At 48.6% G+C, this 20079-nt stretch overlaps 2 protein-coding genes across 2 annotated transcripts in view; both read left to right on the forward strand.

The window, feature by feature from the left end:
* The window catches only part of Nwd1 (NACHT and WD repeat domain containing 1), a 67307-nt gene extending 56573 nt beyond the window's left edge, over positions 1 to 10734 (forward strand). Inside the window, 5 exon segments of the mRNA XM_047531858.1 lie at positions 1523 to 1799; positions 3034 to 3584; positions 4332 to 4437; positions 6333 to 9049; positions 10040 to 10734. Of these exon segments, the coding sequence (XP_047387814.1) occupies positions 1523 to 1799; positions 3034 to 3584; positions 4332 to 4437; positions 6333 to 6628 (1230 nt within the window). The 3' untranslated portion in view covers positions 6629 to 9049; positions 10040 to 10734.
* Positions 10735 to 14652: 3918 nt separating this feature from the next.
* Sin3b (SIN3 transcription regulator family member B) overlaps positions 14653 to 20079 on the forward strand; it is a 42736-nt gene continuing 37309 nt past the window's right edge. The window contains exons 1-3 of the mRNA XM_047531223.1: positions 14653 to 14779; positions 15031 to 15137; positions 16394 to 16547. Coding sequence (XP_047387179.1) covers positions 14672 to 14779; positions 15031 to 15137; positions 16394 to 16547 — 369 coding nt within the window. The 5' untranslated portion in view covers positions 14653 to 14671. The remainder of the gene's footprint in view (positions 14780 to 15030; positions 15138 to 16393; positions 16548 to 20079) is intronic.

A 20079-nucleotide genomic window follows, 5' to 3' on the forward strand; every position in this document is an offset into this window, starting at 1 on the left:
GCCTCAGAGCGCTTATGTTTACGTAGAATTTTATACATAGATGCATATTTTACAGTTGCATTTTTTGTTGCTATAATGAAATTGCTGATGCCAGATACTTTATTAGAAAAAGAGGTTATAGCCAGGAGCCATGGCACATGCCTCTCTTATCAGATACTCAGGAGGTGGAGTGAGGTGAATCACAAGTTTGAGGCCAGCCTGGGCAGCAACGACACCCAGTCTCAAATTTTTTAAAAAATGTTTAAGAGGGCCTCTGGAGTAGAAAGTGTGGTTCTTTAGGGATCTTACCTAGCATGTGCGAGGCCCTGGGTTTAATCCCCAGCAGCACGCATGCGCACACAGGCGTACTTAGCTCAGAGTCTTAAAGACCCTTGTCTCTGGTGAGGGTCAGCCAGGCTGCCTCACATCATGGCAGGAACCTGTGGGAGAGGAAGAGGTCACATGGAGAGACCGGTGGCCAGAGCAGAGGCCAGGTTTGCTCTTCGATAGCCTCCTCTCATGGGAATTAATGAGGGTCCCCTGACTGTGACATCATCTTTTCCCAGGACGGTGCCTCCAATGATAGGCACCGCCACGGGACCCCACCTCTTAAAGGTCCCAAGCTTCCAACACTGAGGGGACAAACCACAGCACGGGGTGTGTGTGTGTGTGTGTGTGTGTGTGTGTGTGTGTGTGTGTGTGTGTTCTGGGCACACCAGACACATGGACAATGCCTTTTGGAATGATCTTAGGTTTGGGGAGCATCCCAGAGTCCCCAGTGTGAACACGTCACCTCACCTTCACATGTTTCTCATGACCAAGAGCACGACAAACATCAGCATGAGGACCATCCTGTTGACTGATCCACAAACTCTGTTCTGATTTCACCAGTTTTCCTACAAAGGTCCTTCTCCCATCTGGGATTCAGCCTGGGATCCCTCATTGCTTTGGGGTCTATTCATATTTACCCTTTTAAAAATGAAGGAGGAGGCAATGTGGAAATACGTAGCCAGGAATTCACTAGCATGACATGTTCACCTGTAACACTTTCATGAAAACTGTCTCCTGAAACAGATGTATGTATTTTTTATACATACGCATATTCATGAGGAAAGTGACATAATTTCAAATGTTCTCAAAACCTCTTGAACATTTGGCTTAGTGGAAGATAGCCTGGATTCTAATATTCAATTCTGCATTCTTATATTTGTTGTGGTGCCAAGTGTCACATAGCTTCTGGAATATTCCAAAGCTTATTTGCAAGAGGAAGGGAGTGAAAAAGACCCATACTCTCTTAGGATTATTATGAAAATCATTTTGATCTTGAAGACCCTCTGACAAGTTCTCAGGGGCACCCCTCCGGGGGTTCTCCAGAACACCCTTTGAGAACTGCTGTGACCGCGGTGAGGTGTGGAAGGGCGTAAGGAGCTAGGGAGAGGTGAAGGCCCTTTTTCAACTTGGGTGGGTAAATGGGCTTAAGGACGTTCCTGATCTGGTGGCGTGAGGAAGACGTCAAACCTGCCTTCCTGTTCTCTATGCTCAGGTGTGGAGTCTGTCGGAGCAGGGGACCCTGCTGGACATCCTGGAAGGTGTGGGAGCCCCTGTGAGTCTGCTGGTCCGGGGTGGGGCTCTGGTGGCCTCTGCCTCCCGGCAGTCTTCCTCCTTCAAAGTCTGGGATCTGACCTACACTCAGAAGTCCCGGGCCTCCGCTCCCTTCCTGGACCGCACGGGCCTCACCGCGGTGTCCCACAACGGAAGCTACATCTACTTCCCCAAAATCGGGGACAAAAACAAAGTCACCATTTGGGATGTGGCAGAAGGTGTGTAAGATATGGCTGTGATCGTTTTTGTGGGTAAGAACCGAAGCCCCCCCGCATCTCAGCTGGGCTGTGACAACAAACCACGGTGAACTGGGGACTTCAGCTAGGGACATTCATTGCCTACGATTCTGGAGGCAGAAAGTCCATAATCAAGGTGTCAGCAAATTTGTGCCCGATGGGGTTTTTCAGTTGGCCATTTTCTTGTGCTGTCCCCTGGCAGAGACCAGGGGAGAGAGCAAGCTTTCGTGTCTCTTCTTACAAGGACGCTGATCCCATCCTCAGGGCTCCATCTCATGGTCTAGTCATTTCCCAAAGGTCCCACCTCCAGATACACTCGCGCTGGGCGACAGGGTCTGAATTGGGAGGGGAGGACACAAACCTTCCGTCCATCGCAACCGTTGGGTTACATGCCTCTAAGCAAGACCCCTGGCTTCTGCACCTGACAGAGGCCTATCAGCGGTCATGGACTGTGGGCTGGCCTGGGGAGGGACAGAGACCCCGGATGTTTCCAGAGAAGTGGCTTCCTTCAGGAGATGCCAATTTTCAGTAGAAAAATGAGGCCAACAGTCCACTGGGTCTGGGTGGACTGCGGTGAAGGGGTCTCTGAGCGGGTTACCAGCAGTACCCCAACGCCCCACTGGAGTGCTGGAGGCGTAGCATCTCCTTGTTAACGAGAAAACAAACAAGAGAGCAACTCTGGCCCTGGAGTTCAGACTCAAGTCATTCATTCACTGACTTGGCTCTGACGTCAATGGGCCAGGCAAGGGGTGTGCGGGGAGCGAGTCAGGCGGCAGTAGCTCAGTGTTCTCGAGGTGCTTACCTGCTAGTTAAGGGGTGAAGCAGGACACAAGAAATGGAGAGGGGTGTGGGATGAGGCAGGAGTCCACAGACTACAGCCCCGGCCCAATCTGGACGCACACATTTGAGTACTTCCTGTCTGCAGCTGCTTTTGAGCGACGGCGGAAGGGCTGGCCCTGTCCAGGGGTTGGTGAAGGGCAAGTTTGGGATCAAATCCGAGTGGTCCTGGAGACTGTGGGAAGGAGCTCGCTCCGTGGTCTTAGGGCGTAGGAGAGCACGGGCGCTCTCAGCAGGACAGGGTCGCAATGCCATCTTCATTGTAAGAACCTCAGATGGTTGCGGAGCAGGAAGGGACTCAGGAAAACTTGCAGTCCCCACGTTGGGATTATGGGTAATGCGCCTTAAAATCCTCAAGGATCCGTTCTCCCTGTGGCAGGTGAGGAGCAAGATTCCCTGGATACTTCCAACGAGGTCAAGTGTCTGGAGGTCGCCGAGCAAGCCAAGCTCCTCTTCACGGGGCTTGTTTCGGGAACTGTGCTCGTGTTCCCCCTGGACTCCCGGCAGGATGTGATGTGCATCCCCCCACCTGAGGCCCGCAAGGCCATCAACTGCATGTCCTTGAGCAAGAATGAGGACCGTCTGGCCATTGCCTATGACAACATCGTCCTGGTGCTGGACATCAGCCCTGGAGACCCCTGTCCGGTCATCGATGGGCCGACATACACCTTTTATACCCAGCTGCCTGAGACCATAGCCCGTGTGGCTGTTTTGGCTGACCACCGAGTAGTCTATGGCATGACCAATGGTGACCTCTTTCTGTACGAGTGTGCGAATTCCAAGGTGTTTCCCTTGGAGGCCCACAGGAGCCGAGTCACCTGTGTGGAGGTCAGCCACAAGGAAGAGCTGGCGGTCAGCGGGTCTGAGGAGGCCCTGCTGTGCCTTTGGGACCTGCAGGCGTGCAAGTGGAAATTCGAGATGAGCTATACGGTGCGTGTCCGGCCATAGCACATTCCTGCCAGGTCTTGGCTGTAGAAAATCGGGGCACAGCTGTCATTTATTAAGGGCATACCATGTGCCACTGTCATGGGCGGGGACTAGGGTGCGGTAAGGGAGGCACTTTCTTTGTGAACAAAGTTCAAGGGGATGCCAAAGAAACCTCAGTCATCAAGAGAAATAGAAGTTAGGTGTCCCTCATCCAACATGCCTGGGACCAGAAGTGTTTTGGATTTTGGATTTTGTCAGATTCTAGAATATTTGCATATCCATAGTGAGATCGCCTGGGCATGGGACCCAAGTTTAAGCAAGAAATTCATTCACATATACCTGGTGACTTCATGTCAATTCTCACAAAGTTTCAGATTTTGGAATTTTGGATTAGGAATTCTCAATGTGTAATCCCCGCTTCTAGTTCTAGGATCTAACCTGGGAACCAGTAATGTTCTTAGCACAAATTTTAATTGAATTTGATCATAGTTAACACTTGTATAAGCAAGGCCACTTACGAAAGGAAATCTTGTAGTTTTCACTCTCCAGTGCAAAATGTCCATGACCACTCAATCTAATCTCGATGAAGATGTGCCTTGGTCCTGGGGAAATCTCCCCTCACTCCCGCCATCTCTTTGGGTTTCCTTTTGATCCATGCCCTGAGGAGGGCTTCAAAGCCTGCCTCCATGAGGTTGGTCTCCTGGCTGTGTTTCAGTCTGGAACCAGGATCACATGGTCTGTCTTCCACAGAGTTCCTTCTGCAGAGGGATCCAATGTGCTTGCTTCTCCAAGGACGACAAGTATGTGTACGTGGGCCTCAAGGACCGCTCCATAGTTGTCTGGAGTGTGCTGGATGGTGAGTTATTTTGCTTTTAGGTCAGGACTGAGCTTTGATCTGGACAGAAAGTGCCCTGGTGTGGCACCTGCATCTGAGAAGCCCTTGCTCTGGCCTTGTTTCACTGGGTCCCTCAACTTAGGGAAGAGTCTCTGGGCCGAGGGGATGGGCCTACAACCTCTCTGCCAGATACATGCTCTAGAACTCCAGAACACCCTCCCTGATGGACTTGACCCTTCTTTAGGGCCTATCCACAGTCCTGCTGCCTAGGGCATCCTTCTGGGGATGGACTGTGCCCCTCCTGTGTGCACACCTATGCTTGGGAGGTGACCAAGGGGTGGTGTGGATGGAGTTCGTATGTCGGCGCTGGGGTGAGGGATTCATGTGTGTATATGTGAGGCCCCTCGAGGTGTGGATGGAGCTGGGGATGGGAAGAGAAGAGGGCCAAGCCCACCCTGGGCGCTGGCTCTCCCATCCTGTTACAGCCCAGCAATGAGCGCTGAGGTGCCTGAACCTGACCTTCCAGGGGGCTCCTAAGGTACCTTCTTCAATGCAGGAGGATAGAGCATATTTTTATTAGTCTACATGCTAACTTTGCTATGCTTATATATTGTGTCTTATAGGAAGTGGGTCTTGATTCAATTATTCTCCAGCCCCAGACTCTATAAATGCTAGGGACAACCTATTTTAAGACCATACATTTTGAAAACCCCAATGTCTTTTGATCTTTTCTTTATTACACTAAGGTCATATTCACAAGTTATCATTTATTATGTATTAGGTGCTATTCCTGAGTGATTTAATTCTCTCAGGCAAAAAATGGAGGCTCTGAGAGGCTAAGTAACTTTCCCAGCATCACACAGTGACCAACAGGTAGGCTGCAGCCTGAAGTTGGCCCTCCTGATTCCAGTCTCACTTTTTTTTTGTACTAGGTATTGAACCCAGTGGGTGCTCAACCACTGAGACACACCTCCAACCCTTTTTTAATTTTTTTTTTTTTTTTTTTTGAGAGACAGGGCCTCACTAAGTTGCTGAGGCTGGCTTTGAACTCACAATCCTCTGGCCTCAGCCTCCAGAACTGCTGGGATTACAGGTGTGTGCCAACATGCCTGGTTCTAATGCTTGCCTTTGTCACTTTCTTATGTGGTCTCCTATAGAGAACGCTCACATCTCCTCTCCCTTATGACATCAGTAGGCACACAAGTGTTATTGCTATCCTTGTTTGACCAATAAAGAAGCTGAGGTTCAGTAAGGTTAGGGATCAAAAAAACAAGTAAGGGCTGGGGCAGTAGCTCAGTGGCAGAGTACTTGCCTTAGCACACGTGAGGCACTGGGTTTGATCCTTAGCACCACACAAAAATAAATGAATAAAGGCATGCTGTCAGTCTACAACTAAAAATTATAAACAAAAACAAGTAAGTGACTGAATCAAGATTAGGTCGAGTCCAAATCATTATCATCTGATATATTGGAGTGGAACACTGTCATCTGAGAACATTGCAATCTAACACACTGTAATCTGATACACTGTAGTCTAGCACACTGTAGCAAAGATACCTGGCAAAGAGTCACAGATGGCTCACATGCTGAGGGCTGAGGTCTGTGACCTTAAAAGCCCATCCTCATACCCTTTCTTTCTAGTCCTCCAACAATAATATCGGTGGAGCTTACTCTGGGTCAGAGACCTATACTAAATACCTTGCACGCATTATGTCTTTAAATATTCAAAAAACCTTTTGGCAGATAGGTTCTGTTATCATTCCCATTTTGCAGATGAAGTGAAGGGACTCTAAGAGATTGAATGCCATGTCTAAGCTAGTAAGGAGCATGGCAGCCATGCAACCAACTCTGGAATGTGTAGCATTGGCCTTTGCACCCCAGTTTTCTCATTTATGCCCTGCCCTTGATCCCCACAGGTACCCTGCTGGCTTTCCAGTTTGTCCATGCAGTGGTAAATAGAATCATCCCCACCTCCAATGGCTTTATTGCTCCCACGAGACATGGCTATCTCATCCGAGAGCGTTTCCACTGCCCTTCATCAAGAGCCTCACAGCAGGATCCTCTCAAGAACTTCAAGAAGGCAGTGTGGATAGTCAAATCCAGGCAGAAAGAAGAGTTGGCTGCAGAAACACCCCAGGACTTGACATCAAAGACTGGCCAGGGAAACAAATCCAAATCGAACAAACATTCGCAAGTCTGCCTGTTAGTGTAAAACCCCCCATGGGAGTGTGAGGTTCCAATGAGTTTACCCTATCAAATCTGCTTGAAGCAAAGAGAGTGCATTTGCTGGTGCACATGTGGACCCAGGGCCTCAGATCATGAAACTAGGCCTCACTTTTTTTCATCTTTCCATCTTTCCTTCCTCTTTTTTGGTCCATCCTCATATCTGTCACCCTCAGATTAGCAACAAACATGCTACCATCTCCAAGTTCAGTAGAGAAGACAACTTCCCTTTCCCCAGAGTTTAAACCTAGTTCTAGCCCTGGCTCTATTGGCTCCAATTGACTCAACACTCATCCTTGAACCAATTACGGTCTCTAGGAGAATGCAGTGCTCTGATTGGCTGGCTTGTATCAATCAGAGCTGAGGATGGAGATAATGGCTACCCAACCATGTTGATTGAGAATGGGAGAAGGTATTTCTGGGAGGGAAACTGGGATGCTAGGACCAGGATGAAGGAGGGATGAAAGAATGTGAGACTGACCAAAAACACTGATGTGGACCACAGAGGTTTACAGTCTATGAAGCAACAGATGCTGTTATCTGAGCCTCATCACAACTCATACTTTAGGGAGGGCAGGAATTTCTGCATCCATTTTACACAGGAGCAAACACAGCCTTGCAGAAGTAACTAGGATTTGCTTCAAGTCACAAGCCTTTTTGTACAAAAGCTGTGAGAAATGAGATCCAGGAAGCTTCGTTAGCAGTCCTCGTGGGACCACCTCTCCAGTTTTAGTCTTGGAAGTACGATGCATCCATTCCATGGGGTGGGTGCACACTCAAATGCCCACAAGGGCCAGTGAGTAATCTAGATGACTCCCACACACCTGAGCGTACCTCAGGGAATGACAGCCTGGGCACACGGAGGGTACGTGTTCTCTCTCAGGTGGGCATGAGCATCCCAACGTTAGCCCAGAATGGCCACAGCAAAAGCGCCCTCCCGTTGCTAGATCTTCTTTTCTGAAAGCCAGACATCTAGGCTTTTATGCAAAATGTTCCTATTTCTTAAAGTTGGCAATCGTCTCAAATTTATATCTATAGGCACATTTGGCCTGCCTGTCTCTAGTTCATGAGCTGACTTCATGATTCAAGCTACATTACAATAATAAACATGTTATAATTCTCCCAGCACTATTCCTTGGCTCCCAAGCATCTAGGATAAAGATGCTTTTTTTATCTTGAAAACTGGAGGCTCTTGGAAGCAGGCAGAGAGAGCGAGCTGTTGACATCTCTGCTCTGCTTTTGGACCATCTGCCTGTGCAGGTTCAGCAGCTGAACTGATTCATTTCACTGACATGGATCTTTCCTCTTTGCCCATAGTCTTCTAAAAAGCCCTGCTTGCCTCTGAAGCCTTTGCTGTTATGGTAGGGAGTCCAAACCTTTCAGGTGCTGCTCCTTCTCCCCTCCATTGGATTCTAGACGCTTTCAGTAAAAGCAACCTGGGAGGACCGGGTGTTCTTGTGGTTGGTGCTCAGGATGGAGGCCTCGCACATGCTCAGCAAGTGCTGTGCCACAGAGTGACAAGCCATAGCGCAGAAAATGAGGCTTTCAGGTGGAGCCTGACTATATTGCTCATTTGTTTCCCAAACCAGGGTTCCAAGGTGGGCTCTGGCAGTTCTGTAAATGTTAACATCCACTTCCACTTTAAAATATTTAAACTGTGATCTTAAAATGTATACTCAGGTGCACTGGGCATCAGCTTTCTTTTAGGTTTTTAAAAATTCTATTTTATTTTTATTAACATGTATTAATTGTACATAGTTTTGGTGTTCAGTGTGATATTTCAACACGTGTGTATAACCCACCCTCCCATCCAGCCTTCCTGACCTCTAGTAATCACCGCACTGCACTTGACACATTTATTTTATGTTTAAGCTTCCATATACGAGAGAGAACACACAGCACTTGTCTTTCTGTCTGGCTTAATTCACTTAACACGGTGTCCTCCAGTTCCACCCACTTTGCACAAATAAAGAACTTCAATCTTCTTTATGACTGAATGATACCCTGTTGTACATATATACCACATGTTCTTTGTTCATATCCATCATGGGCACCTAGGCCAAGTTCATACCTTAGGAGCAGCTTTTAAGGTGCTGGAAGTCACTAATTTAGGGTTGCTTCACCATCTCTGTTTAACTAAAGAGCACACTTAGCTTGTGAGGGGACCCTTAGGGCGGGAAGCAACTCTTTGCCAACATGTCTGTGCATCAGGTATTAACTCAGTACAGAAATAAAGTGGATGCTTAACACAGGGAGATCTCATCTATAATCTCTGCTTTAAAATTTCTGTGTCCATCTTAACAAAGTCAAGAAATCAAGATTGATTGATTCCGTGAGAAGCAATTACTCTGCGTTAAATACAGTCACGTGTCCCTGACCGACAGGCGCGCACTCTGAGACGTGTTGTTAGGTGAGTCCAGGCTTGTGTGAACATCATAGTGTGTGTTATGCAAATAAGACAGCTCTGATGTCACTAGGCCACATAATCTTTTGGGATCACTGTGGTGTATGTGGTCCATCATTGACTGAAATGTCATTATGCAGCATGCGGCTATATTAATAAGAACTAATAAAATGCCCCTCCAAATAGTTGCTTTTGTGTGTATACAAACATATATGTGTGCATATGTATATATATATATATATGTAAACATATGTAAACTATATGTAAACTTGCATCTATATGCTTGTGTATATATATACATATATGCATGTATATATCTATTATACTTATTTTATATATGTATATATATAATTTTTGTAATAGTTTTCATTCAACAAAGAGTCTGCTTGCTATGCACCTTTGGCATTCACTGTGCTTTGGAGAAGACTAGCTTATGTGAGGTCTCCCAACTCCCCAGCAGCCATGACAGCATGGTTATTAGAATGGAGGGGACACGTTTTCTAAAACCAGGGATTAAACCCAGGGGACCTTAACCACTGAGCTACATCCCTAGTTCCCCCCGCCCTTTTTGAGGGTCTTGCTAGGTTGCTTGGGGCCTCACTAAGTTTCAAACTCACAATCCTCCTGCCTCAGTCTCCTAAGTCACTGGGATTAAAGGCCTGCACCATTGTGCCTGGCTTCAAGGTGAACATTTTTAAAAAATAGACTTTATTTATTTTTTAGCATCTTTAGGTGAGTGGAAAGTGTGGATGTTTCTCATATCCGCCCCCCAGCCCACTGCTCCACACGTGCACAACCTCCCCTCTAACCAACATTGCCCACCAGAGTGGAACATTTGTTACAATGCAAGAACCTGCACTGATACCTCATTGTCACGGGCAGACATATTTCACAAGGACACCTTATGGTGTATTAGTTTTTAATTTCCAGATAACAAATTACCGCAAACTTAGCAGCTGAAAATAACATCCATTTATTACCTTATAATTTCTGCAGGTCAGAGGACAGGCACGGCACAAATGGGTTCTGTGTTGAGTGGCTCACCAGGTGCCAGCGAAACTGGCTTCTCGTGGGGAAGCTCGAAGCCAGATCCAAGTTCATTCAGGTCATTGGCAGAATCGAGCTCCTTGAAGCTGTGGGACTTGGACCTCAGGGGCTCCTAGAGCTGCCCATCTCCATGGACAGGTTGCCAAACAGCCAGTTCCTCTTTCAACACCAGCAGGACTGCACTTCTATGATCCTTTCAGTCTCTGATCTCCAGATTATCTTTTAAGCATGTCCTTTATTAGGACAGGCCCACCCAGAGTAATCGCTTCTGATCAGCTCAAAATCAACACTTACATATCTGCACATATACCTTCCAAATCCATTCGCCCTCACTCCTTGCTACCATGATGTTTGGATCCTCCAGGAATCATGAGCCAAATAAACCTCTTCACCTTACGTTAACTGGCTTTGGGTATTTTGTTATAGCAACAGAACATGGACTCATAGATTGACATGGGGTATGTGCAATACTTTGGCTCTTGAGTGTCCTCCAAAGGTCTATGTGGTAAAGGCTTGGTCCCCAGAGTGACACTAGTGGGACATGGTGAAATCTTAGAAAGGCAGAACCTAGTGGAAGGCCTTCTGTGTCATTGGGAGTGTGCCTGGGTCTTTGCTCTTCCTCTCTTTTTCACTTCCGGGTCAGTAGGTGAGCTGTTTTGTTCTGCCACAAACTCCATGGGGCCACAGGGCCAACCAATCTTGGATTGAACTCTCTAGAACTATGAGCCAAAATAAACCTTTTCTCTTTATAAGTTGATTTATCTCAGGTGTTTTGTTCAGTGACAAAGTTGACTGACACCAGCATGCATTCTGGGGAGTGGGAATCTTGGGAGCCACCTTAGAAGTTTCCCTACTGTAACACACAATCCCAACTCCAGAGAGTTGAGTCATCAAGTTTTCCATTCAGGAAGACTAAATCGGTTCATAATAGGATCTTCTGATCTTGTCTTTTCAACTTTGCCAAAATACTGTTCCACTAAAGACCTACCTAAGAATCTCATCTTAATGGCACATTACATGTGTCAAAGGCTGGGGAAATTTGTGTTCCAAAGCTGGTATATCTAAATTGTCAAGTCCTTTCAACTTAATCTGTGTAGATGAGAATAGTAGAGAAAAAAGAAAAAAAAAAAAGCTAAAAAAACCAATTTTTTATTTTTTGGTACTAGGGATGGAATCCACTGAGCTGCATCCTCAGCTCTTTTTTTATGTTTTATTTTCAGATGGGGTCTCACTAAGTCATTCAGGGCCTTGCTAAATTGCTGAGGCTGGTCTGGAACTTGTGATCCCCCTGCCTCAGCCTCCTGAGTTGCTGGGATTACAGGCATGCGCCACAGCACCTGGCTTAACATAACACTTTTTCATGTTTGTTAAAAATAAGGATTAAAAGATGTGTGAGTACAACTATGTCCCACCTGACAGCATTGGAATTAACGGAAGAGAGCATACATGACAGTGGTGATGGGGTGGTCTTGGATTATATGCCTGGTGACACCGCAGCCATCTCTGTGTAAGTACACACCATGATGTTTGCACAATGAGGAAAATCACCTAACACCACATATCTCAGAACACATCTTCCCCATCAAGTGACCCACGACTGCTTTTGTCTGCCTGGTGAACACACATGCACACACGTAAGTACACGCATGCCCCCATGTGTCCCAAATGGAAGTGACTTGTGGCTTCCTGTTCTCTGAAAGAGTGACCACTTGGGAGAAAACTGAAAGTCATCCTTGAAATATACGAGAAGAGGGGGCACCGTGGGCTGAGCCTGTCAGCATGTCCTGATAGTAGGCAAGCTGTTGGTCCCGAGGACAGTGAAGCAGCAGTGTTCAGACATCTGGTGGCCAGAGAGGGTCCAGGCTGTCTTTGCTGCTGTTCCCACGGAACTCCCTGAAATCGATCAGAATCCCATTCCGGGTCGGAGACACTATCCTTGAGTTTCCTTTCCCCTCCTCCACGCGTCTCCCCTGCTGTACCTTCTACAGACCCCTCCCTTCCACCCCGCTCTCCTTCTTCTAAGTGACCATCGTCTTTTGCCTGAATGATGAGATCAGCTCCCTGCACCCTCCCTGGGTCCCCTCCAGCCTCTTCCCTTCTGAGCAGCCAGACCATCACTTGCAGAGCGACCCTGGTGGTTCAGGCATCTCTGCTCAAAACACACGCTCGCTTCCAGCACCAAGGCTAAGACCCAAAGCCTAACTCATCCCGCAGCTGCGCGGTCTGCCCACTCTTGACCACAGATGGTTGATTTTCCTGCGTTCTCTTTTTCCCCCTCCTGCTCTGCAGTTGAGGAATACAGATCTTTTTCTTTTTCTTTTTTCTTTAAATGTGCCCTTCTCCCTCCTGCCTCAGGGGCTTTCGCCAGCTGTTCCCTCTGACTTTTGGCAAATGCCCATGGGTCTTTCAGGCCTCACTAAAATACCACCTTCTCTGGGAAAACTCCTTCGAGCCCTACTAGACAGGGTTGAGCCTCCTGCATGGCAGGTGGTACTTCGTAAAAATAGTCACGGCAATATCCTGTGTTCCACAGGATATTGACATGGCTATTTCTCAAGTTCTGAAGTATGTTTGCCTTCCTCTTGAACCTGGGAGGGATCTGTAATGGCTTTTAAGGAAAGAATCCAATGGAAATGATTGATTCTTTGTGACTTCCAAGTCTGGATCAGAAAAGTTGACATGGGTTCCACCTGGCTGGCTCATTCACTCACTTTCAGGACAATTGTTCTCGGACCCCAGTGGCTATGTTGTAAGGAAGCCCAAGCTGCACCTGGAGATCACGTGCAGGTTCCAGGCAACAGCCCAGCAAGGGGCTCAGCCACTGAGACATGGGCGAACAAGTTTTCAGGTGACTCCAGTCCACAACCTTTGAGACATCCCAGGGGACACCTAGGGGGCGAAGGATGAGCTATACCCACTAAGCCTGCCCAAACTGCAGAATGGAGAATAAAATAAGCATCCCTGTCCCCTTAAGTTTCTTATTTTTGAACTGGCTTGTTACACAGGCATAACAACAAAAAATTAGTAATTGTTACCCTTTGGACCTTCTATTTGAAGCATTTGAAATTCTACTTTCTGCATGTGATTGATTCCTATCTATCCTGAAAGCTCTGAGGGTAAATTCCACATTGATTTTCACAGTTCTGTTCTGGACACCTAGCACAGTGCTAATTTATTCTCAACCTTCCTGCACCTCTTCACATATAAAAAGACACTTTGCTTACTCACTGAATGATCATTTATTTGATACTTGCTCACTGATGAGGCTCTGGGTCAGAGATTTGTGTTGCAGATGAACCAGGCAATGATTCTGTACTAGGACTAGGGACTGTGGGAGGATCAGAAGTTTCTAATGGGGAGTGGTATTTGGTTTGTTCTTTGAAGGATGCATATGTGTTTTCTGCAAGATGAAGAAATGGGAAAGCACTTCTGACAAAGGGAATGTTTTGTGCTGATGCATGGGGCCAGGAAGAAGGGAACAGGGAGGAGGGTCTGCACCAACAGAGGGTAGTTTTTTAAGATGGAAAATCCTGCAAAAAAAAAAGTTTGCAAGGGTCAGGTTCTGGTGACCTGCAATGTTGCATGTAGATGCACAGCTTTCTCTTATAAGAAATAGGAAGACCTTGGATATTTGGAAGCAGTGGGTGAATGATCTATGTTCTTAATACCACCTGGTCTGGGAAAGCTGGTTGGGAGGCCCATGATTCCCTGAATTGGTCCTTTGGGATGGAATGGGATAAAGACTAGGGAAGTGAAGATAGGAGGAGTGGGAATAAATGAAGGGCCATTTAGTAAAAATTCACATGGCATAGGGCCCCATATTAGGGTGTTGATGCTCAGATTCCATTCTCACATCAACCTTATAAGTAGGAGTCTAGAAAATTCTTTCCATAAAGGGCCAGACAGTAAATATGTCAAGATATATAGGCCCTAGACTCTCCCAGTTATTCACTCTGTTGTAGCAGAAAAGCAAGTTGGGCTGGGCTGGGGATGTAACTCAATGATGGAGTGCTTGCCTGACATGTTGAGGCTGTAGGTTCAATCCCCAGTATGGCAAATAAAATAAAGAATATAATAAAAGGCAAAAGCACCTAGAATTCCAGTTATCTATTAGGGCTGGGGATATAGCTCAATGGTTAAAACAATCGCCAAGCATGTGTGAGGATCTGGGTCCCATCCCCAGTACAGAGAGAGAGAGAAAAAAAAGCAGACTGAGATGCTTGATAAACGGGTGGGTGTTCCTGTGTTCCAAAAAAACTTAATGCAGAACCCCTAAAATGTGAATTTAACATGTCATGAAATAAGGTTTGGATTTTTTTCCCAACTATGTAAATATATAAAAACTATTATCTGAGCTTGCAGGACCGTACAAATTCAGGCAACAGGTCTAGGTTTATCTACCCCAGTTTTATGAATCATTAGTTAAGTTTCCAATTATAAAAGAGAATGGCCTCTAAGGAGTCCTTCAGAGAGCCCCGCCCATCTCCTGACGTAACCAGGCCCCACCCCCGGGGCGGGGACTGCGCATGCGCGGACGACCCTCGGGCGGGGGCGGGGCGGGCCAGGGCTCCGACTTCCAACATGGCGCACGCTGGTAGCGGCGGCGGCGGGGGCCCCGCGGGCCGGGGGCTGAGCGGCGCCCGCTGGGGTCGCTCCGGCTCCGCAGGCCACGAGAAGTTGCCAGTGCACGTGAGTGGCGTCCCCGCGCTCTTTCTGGGGTCCTGTCCTCCAGCCCCCGCGGGCCGGCGTCCCTCACCCGGGCCCCGCCCGGCCCTGGCGCGGCTCTGCCTCGGCCTCACTTCTGCGCACCCCGGAGCCCGGACCCTTCACTCCTCACCTTGTCCCCCTGAAGGCCCGCTCGGTCTCCTCAGCCCACCAGGGACCCCGACTCCCTGTCTCCTCCTCCCGCGATCCGTCTAGAACCCTCCCCCTCCCCGCAGGTCGAGGACGCCCTTACCTACCTGGACCAGGTGAAGATCCGCTTTGGCAGCGACCCCGCCACCTACAATGGCTTCCTGGAGATCATGAAGGAGTTCAAAAGCCAGAGGTAGCCGTGGGGCCTTCCCCCATCCCCGGAGAAGTACCCCCAGGGCCTGAATCGGACCGAGCAGGGCGGGACTCCTCCCACCTCCTATAGAGGATGCCCCCTTCCCCTCAGCTGGGTGACCTTGTGCAGGGTGTGGAACCTCTCTGAGCCTCAGTTCATTCTGGTTAAAAAAAAAAAAAAAAAAAAAAAGGAGGGGGGAGGGGGATTGGATAGTACTCACCTTATGGAACTGTTGGGATTCCTGGAAGGAGGGGCAGGGATGGGGGAGACCTGGATGGTGAGTCCCAGAAAGGAGATCCTGTCTTTATTTAAAATTCTGAATTTTAAATAAGTTTTGTTCATCAAAGAATCAGAGGGATTAATTTTGAAATTTTTGTTTTGGAGCACCGCATTAATATGTTATTTACCTTGATTGAAATTTTGGGGGCACCCTCTCACCTTTAAATGTTTCCAAGGTGCCTCTTTTGGCTCTCTCCAATCCCAGGCCTACTTGAGAGGAGGGGGCATAAAATGCTTAGTAAGGGATCTGGCCTACAGAGAGTGTTGAAACACCTGAGGTGTGTTTGGAAGGATGGAATCAGGGTGAGAGAGAGGTGGGGAACCTCAGAATCATGCCCTTGTTTTACAGAACACATACTGGGGCTTGCAGTCAGTAAAGGACCCACCTTAGTGGCAGACGTAGAACTAGAACTCAGACCCTCAATCTGTTCGATCCTTGTAGTCACATACCTACCACAGTATTGTCCTCTCCTAGGCAGTGTTTTCATTCTGTGGATGTGAAGTACTAAGGCTTGGGTGGTAACCACAGCCAGAGAGAGATCCCATTTCTCCCCTCTGTTCTTAGCTATGTCCCACGCTCGTACCACCTTTGATGTTGCAGTCCATTGCTCAGATCAAAACCTGTGTCATCATTGATCCTGGTTCATAGAAAATGAAGGAACTTATCACATCAGTGAGAGGATTTTGGCATCCTGCTGTTTCTTGGGTTCCAGGACTTAATGGTCAGCTCTCCTGACATTTTCAGAACCAAATGCATGTGCTTGGGATGTTTGGGAAGCTGTGCTGTGTCAGTATCCTATAGTTCTCGCCAAGAGGGCCCAGGGAGCCCAGGCCCTGGCACTCAGGAAGCAGATGATTATCTGCAGATCATGCCACACTGGTCACATTTTAGACTGCCTTTCTGCCAGTTGAGAAACCTGTTGAGATTTGAAAGCTCCTTGAAACCCTTTTGCCCACCGGGTCCTTCTTTCTTCCAGCATCGACACTCCTGGAGTCATCAGACGTGTCTCTCAGCTCTTCCATGAGCACCCTGACCTCATTGTTGGATTTAATGCTTTCCTTCCCCTCGGATACAGAATAGACATTCCCAAGAATGGCAAGTTAAACATACAGTCGCCTCTGACGAGCCAGGTATGCCGTGTGGTGGTGGGTGAGCTGGACCTTAACGTGGTACACCCTGTTACTCAGTTTGGGCATTGCGTCTCAGTTGTGTCATTGCCAGAACTCTGTGGAAGGCCCGTTCTTTTTCTAGATGTGCTAATTGCTTCTAGTGCAAATCAAAATAGATCAAAACAAGCAGGCAGCCTCTACCTCCCAAACTGATCTGTTTGGAAGACGTACAATCAAAAGTAGGAGCTGGAGGTCCAGCTTAGTGGTAGAGCATGCGTGAAGGTTCCAGACCAACTGGAAAAAAAGAGTGGATGTCAGAACATCATCTTCCTAACACAGAATTTTTTGTTAAGTCAAAATAACCGCATCAGTAGTTGCTGAGGTCTTGGCTTGAGGCTTCCTGGTGAGCGTACCAGGCAGGCTTATCCTTGAGCTGGGGCATTTGCTTGTCTGCATTAGATCGCTCTTAGTGCCACCAACAAGATAAAGTGGATGAGCTGTGTAATGTGTGAATAGTTATGTTTATTGTTACTGTGCTTCGTTTAATTGCTGACAGGGTCATTGACTCAGCTCAGGTGTGTGGCTTTGATAGCTTTTCTCTCAAGTGACAGGTTGTTGCCCTTTCTATGTCTGCAGTTCTTTCTTGCTAGAGTTCATCAGACTGTTGGAGAAAAAGAAAGCGCATTTGCATTTAACTTTTATAAGGTAACCAATGTCTTTTTCTCTCTCAGCACAGTTGCCTCGTAGGCCACAATTCTGTGTTGTGCGGGGCTGCCCAATGCATTGTAGGATGTTTCGTAGTGTCCTCAGCCTCCACCGCCAGACTCTTATCCAGTCATGACAGCCAGAATGACCTGCAGACATCGCCAGATGTCTCCTGGGGCACTGTTGCCTTTGCACATTGCTGGTCTACGCGAGCCAGCGCTCCCATCCTCCGGTCCATGCTGAGAGTCTTAGCAGGAATGTGACAATGCCACCGCCAGAAGCTCTGTTAGGGTCCCCTTTGATGGAGGAGGTGCAGTGCCAGACCGACTGGGACTGGGAATTTGGAAAGGGAACCAGGAAAGGTGATGTGCCTGTGACCAGTCTGTCGAGTTTGGCTCCTGTGTGGATTCTGCTTTTTCTCTGTGCGCAGCAAGGCCCACTGTTAGCAGCTTGTCTCACTGAAGCCAAGGAGCTTCAGTTTCACAAGGGAAACTTGGAAACATGTGGCCTCTGAGTTCCGAGGAGCTTCCATTTCATATTTGCCCCAGGATCCAGGTGTAGGGCTCACGTCTCCAGATCAGAAAAGCCTTAGCAGGATGAATCTCTGGAACAGTTGCAGCCAGGGCTGAAAACCAAGCTCATTTGCAGGTGCAGCAGCCACGAGAGCCTTTCGTAAAGTCTGTCTGCAGGATGAATGAAATGCTGTATAAAGGCAGGATGTTTTCACCATCACTTGCTAAGGAAGAACTGGAGTTGGAAGAGCTAAACCATCCACTGTCCCTGTGGAATTGCCCTTCAACAGTCCCCTGACCATGGGCATAACCTGCTTTCCAGACTGGATCTTAACAGGAACCATGTGGTTGTATTCGGACCAGCTCTTCCCTGAGGTGACGGAGGGGTCCCTGCTGTTCCCCATGCACCACAGAGGGATGTCGTACAGATAATGACACTAAACAGAGTTTTGTGTCCCTGGCAGGTAGCTTAGGTGACCAGAGTGGTCCATTGACTTGAAGAAAGTTGCCAAGGGCTTTCGTTGAATAGCCGCAGAGCAGGGTTTGCAGTCTCGCTGCAGCCAGGAAGCACCCTCTGTAGGGCCTCGTCCCTCAGCTGGGTAGGGCCTGGAGCCCACACGCTTCTAGCCACCAGTGAGACCCATCAGTGTTGCCTTGCTTCTCAGCAGTCCAGGCCGTTATTTGCGTCTTCATAAGAGATACATACAAGGTGTTCTTTTGGCTTCCTGGAGTCCCATGAGAGGCCCGAACAGGCAGGAAGCTGTACAGGGCTCCCCACATGCAGATGCACCTGTGATTTTCTTTTTTGATTTGTTTTTCTAGTTTCATATTTTGAAATACAGCTTTTGGTTGGTTTCTTTGTTTTTGTTTTGTCCTGAAGCCTGCCACCCAGGGACAAGGAAGAAGTAGCTCTTAGGTGCTGAGGATGATGGTCGGGCGTCCCTGCCCTTGGGAAGCCTTTGCTGTGGGTTCCTTCACTTCCGTACCATTGCCCTTTGGGGGCTTCATCTCCTTCTCATGGGGGGCCATCCTGCGCACTGCAAGGTGTTGAATAGCATCCCCGGCCTTCATCCACCAGGTGCCAGGAGCATCCGCTCCCCTAGTTGTGGCCACCAAAAATGTTGCCAAGTGTCCTCTTGTGAGCAGGACTGCCCAGTTGAGAACACAAGTCTCAAGGCACAGACACACCTGACGTGACCAGCAAGGACCAGGGGCCGTGGTGGAGGAGCATTGTCTTCCAGGGCCTCAGCCCCCAAGCTGGCGTCATTTGGGATCTGGTCATTCAGGCCTCAGTTGCAGGGTCGCCTCAGAGAGTCGCTCCCTTCTGCCCCCTAGTCACTCCCACCACTCTGGGTTCTGATTCAGAATGGCAAAGCTAGGAGGAGGTTGGGCTCCGTGCTTTCTTGTTGGTTCGCCTTCCCTGGCAGATGGGCCTCAGGGAGGCAGAGGCCTCCTCTGTCCTCACAGCTGTCTGCACTGCAGAATGTGCTGGGTGGGGAAGGAGGAACGGGATTCAGTGGGAAAGCGGTGGCACTCAGCCCCGGGTCCTCAGGCAGAGCCTTCCCTGGGAGGTGACAGCCCTTAGAGAGCAGCCAGTAAGTGACCTGTGGGCAGTCAGGAGAGGCCACCCTTGCCTCCTGTGGGGGTGGGGTCGTCCGTCTTTCCCCGGCTGGTGGGTTCTGCAGCTCGTCTTACTCCAGCAGGGGCAGGGGTTTGGAGTCCAGCTCTCGCTGTACCTGCGTGGTCCCGATGGGGATCAGCCGAGGAGCAGGAAGACGGACTGCGGGAGGAGCTTCAGTGCGTGGAGCAGGGCTGGCAGGGCCAGGCCGAGCAGAAGGGGCTTGTGAGGCACAAGGGGAAGGGGAGCCGAGTTGTGAGGGCATGTTTGTGGCAGGTGTCAAGGGCTCGGTGGAGTGAGTGGGTGAACTGGGGGGCCAGCGGGGTTGGGAGCTGAAGGAGAGGCTGCCGAAAGTCAGGCAGGGGAGCCACTGAGAGTTCTGGAAAGCACCTCTTCTGTGTGACAAGAACAGACCAAGGGGACCTGGGCTTGTGGCACAGTGGTGGAGCCTAGCTCGTGTGAGGCACTGAGTTTGATCTTCAGCACCACATAAAAATAAAATAAAGGTATTTTGTCCATCTACAAGCTAAAAACATATTAAAAAAAAAAAAAAAAAAAAAAGACTTATCTTTCCAAAAAACAAAAATGGGCCAAGGGGTCAAGAGATCCCTGAGAAGTCAAGGAGGGAACCCTGAATGATCTGGGCCCAGTGAACAGTGAGGACCAGCAGGGCCTGTGCGACGGGACGAGGACCAGAAGTGGGTCCTGGGGAATAGGG

Source organism: Sciurus carolinensis, chromosome 17 (genome assembly GCF_902686445.1).
Source record: "Sciurus carolinensis chromosome 17, mSciCar1.2, whole genome shotgun sequence".
In the NCBI taxonomy this organism is placed as follows: Eukaryota; Metazoa; Chordata; class Mammalia; order Rodentia; family Sciuridae; genus Sciurus; species Sciurus carolinensis.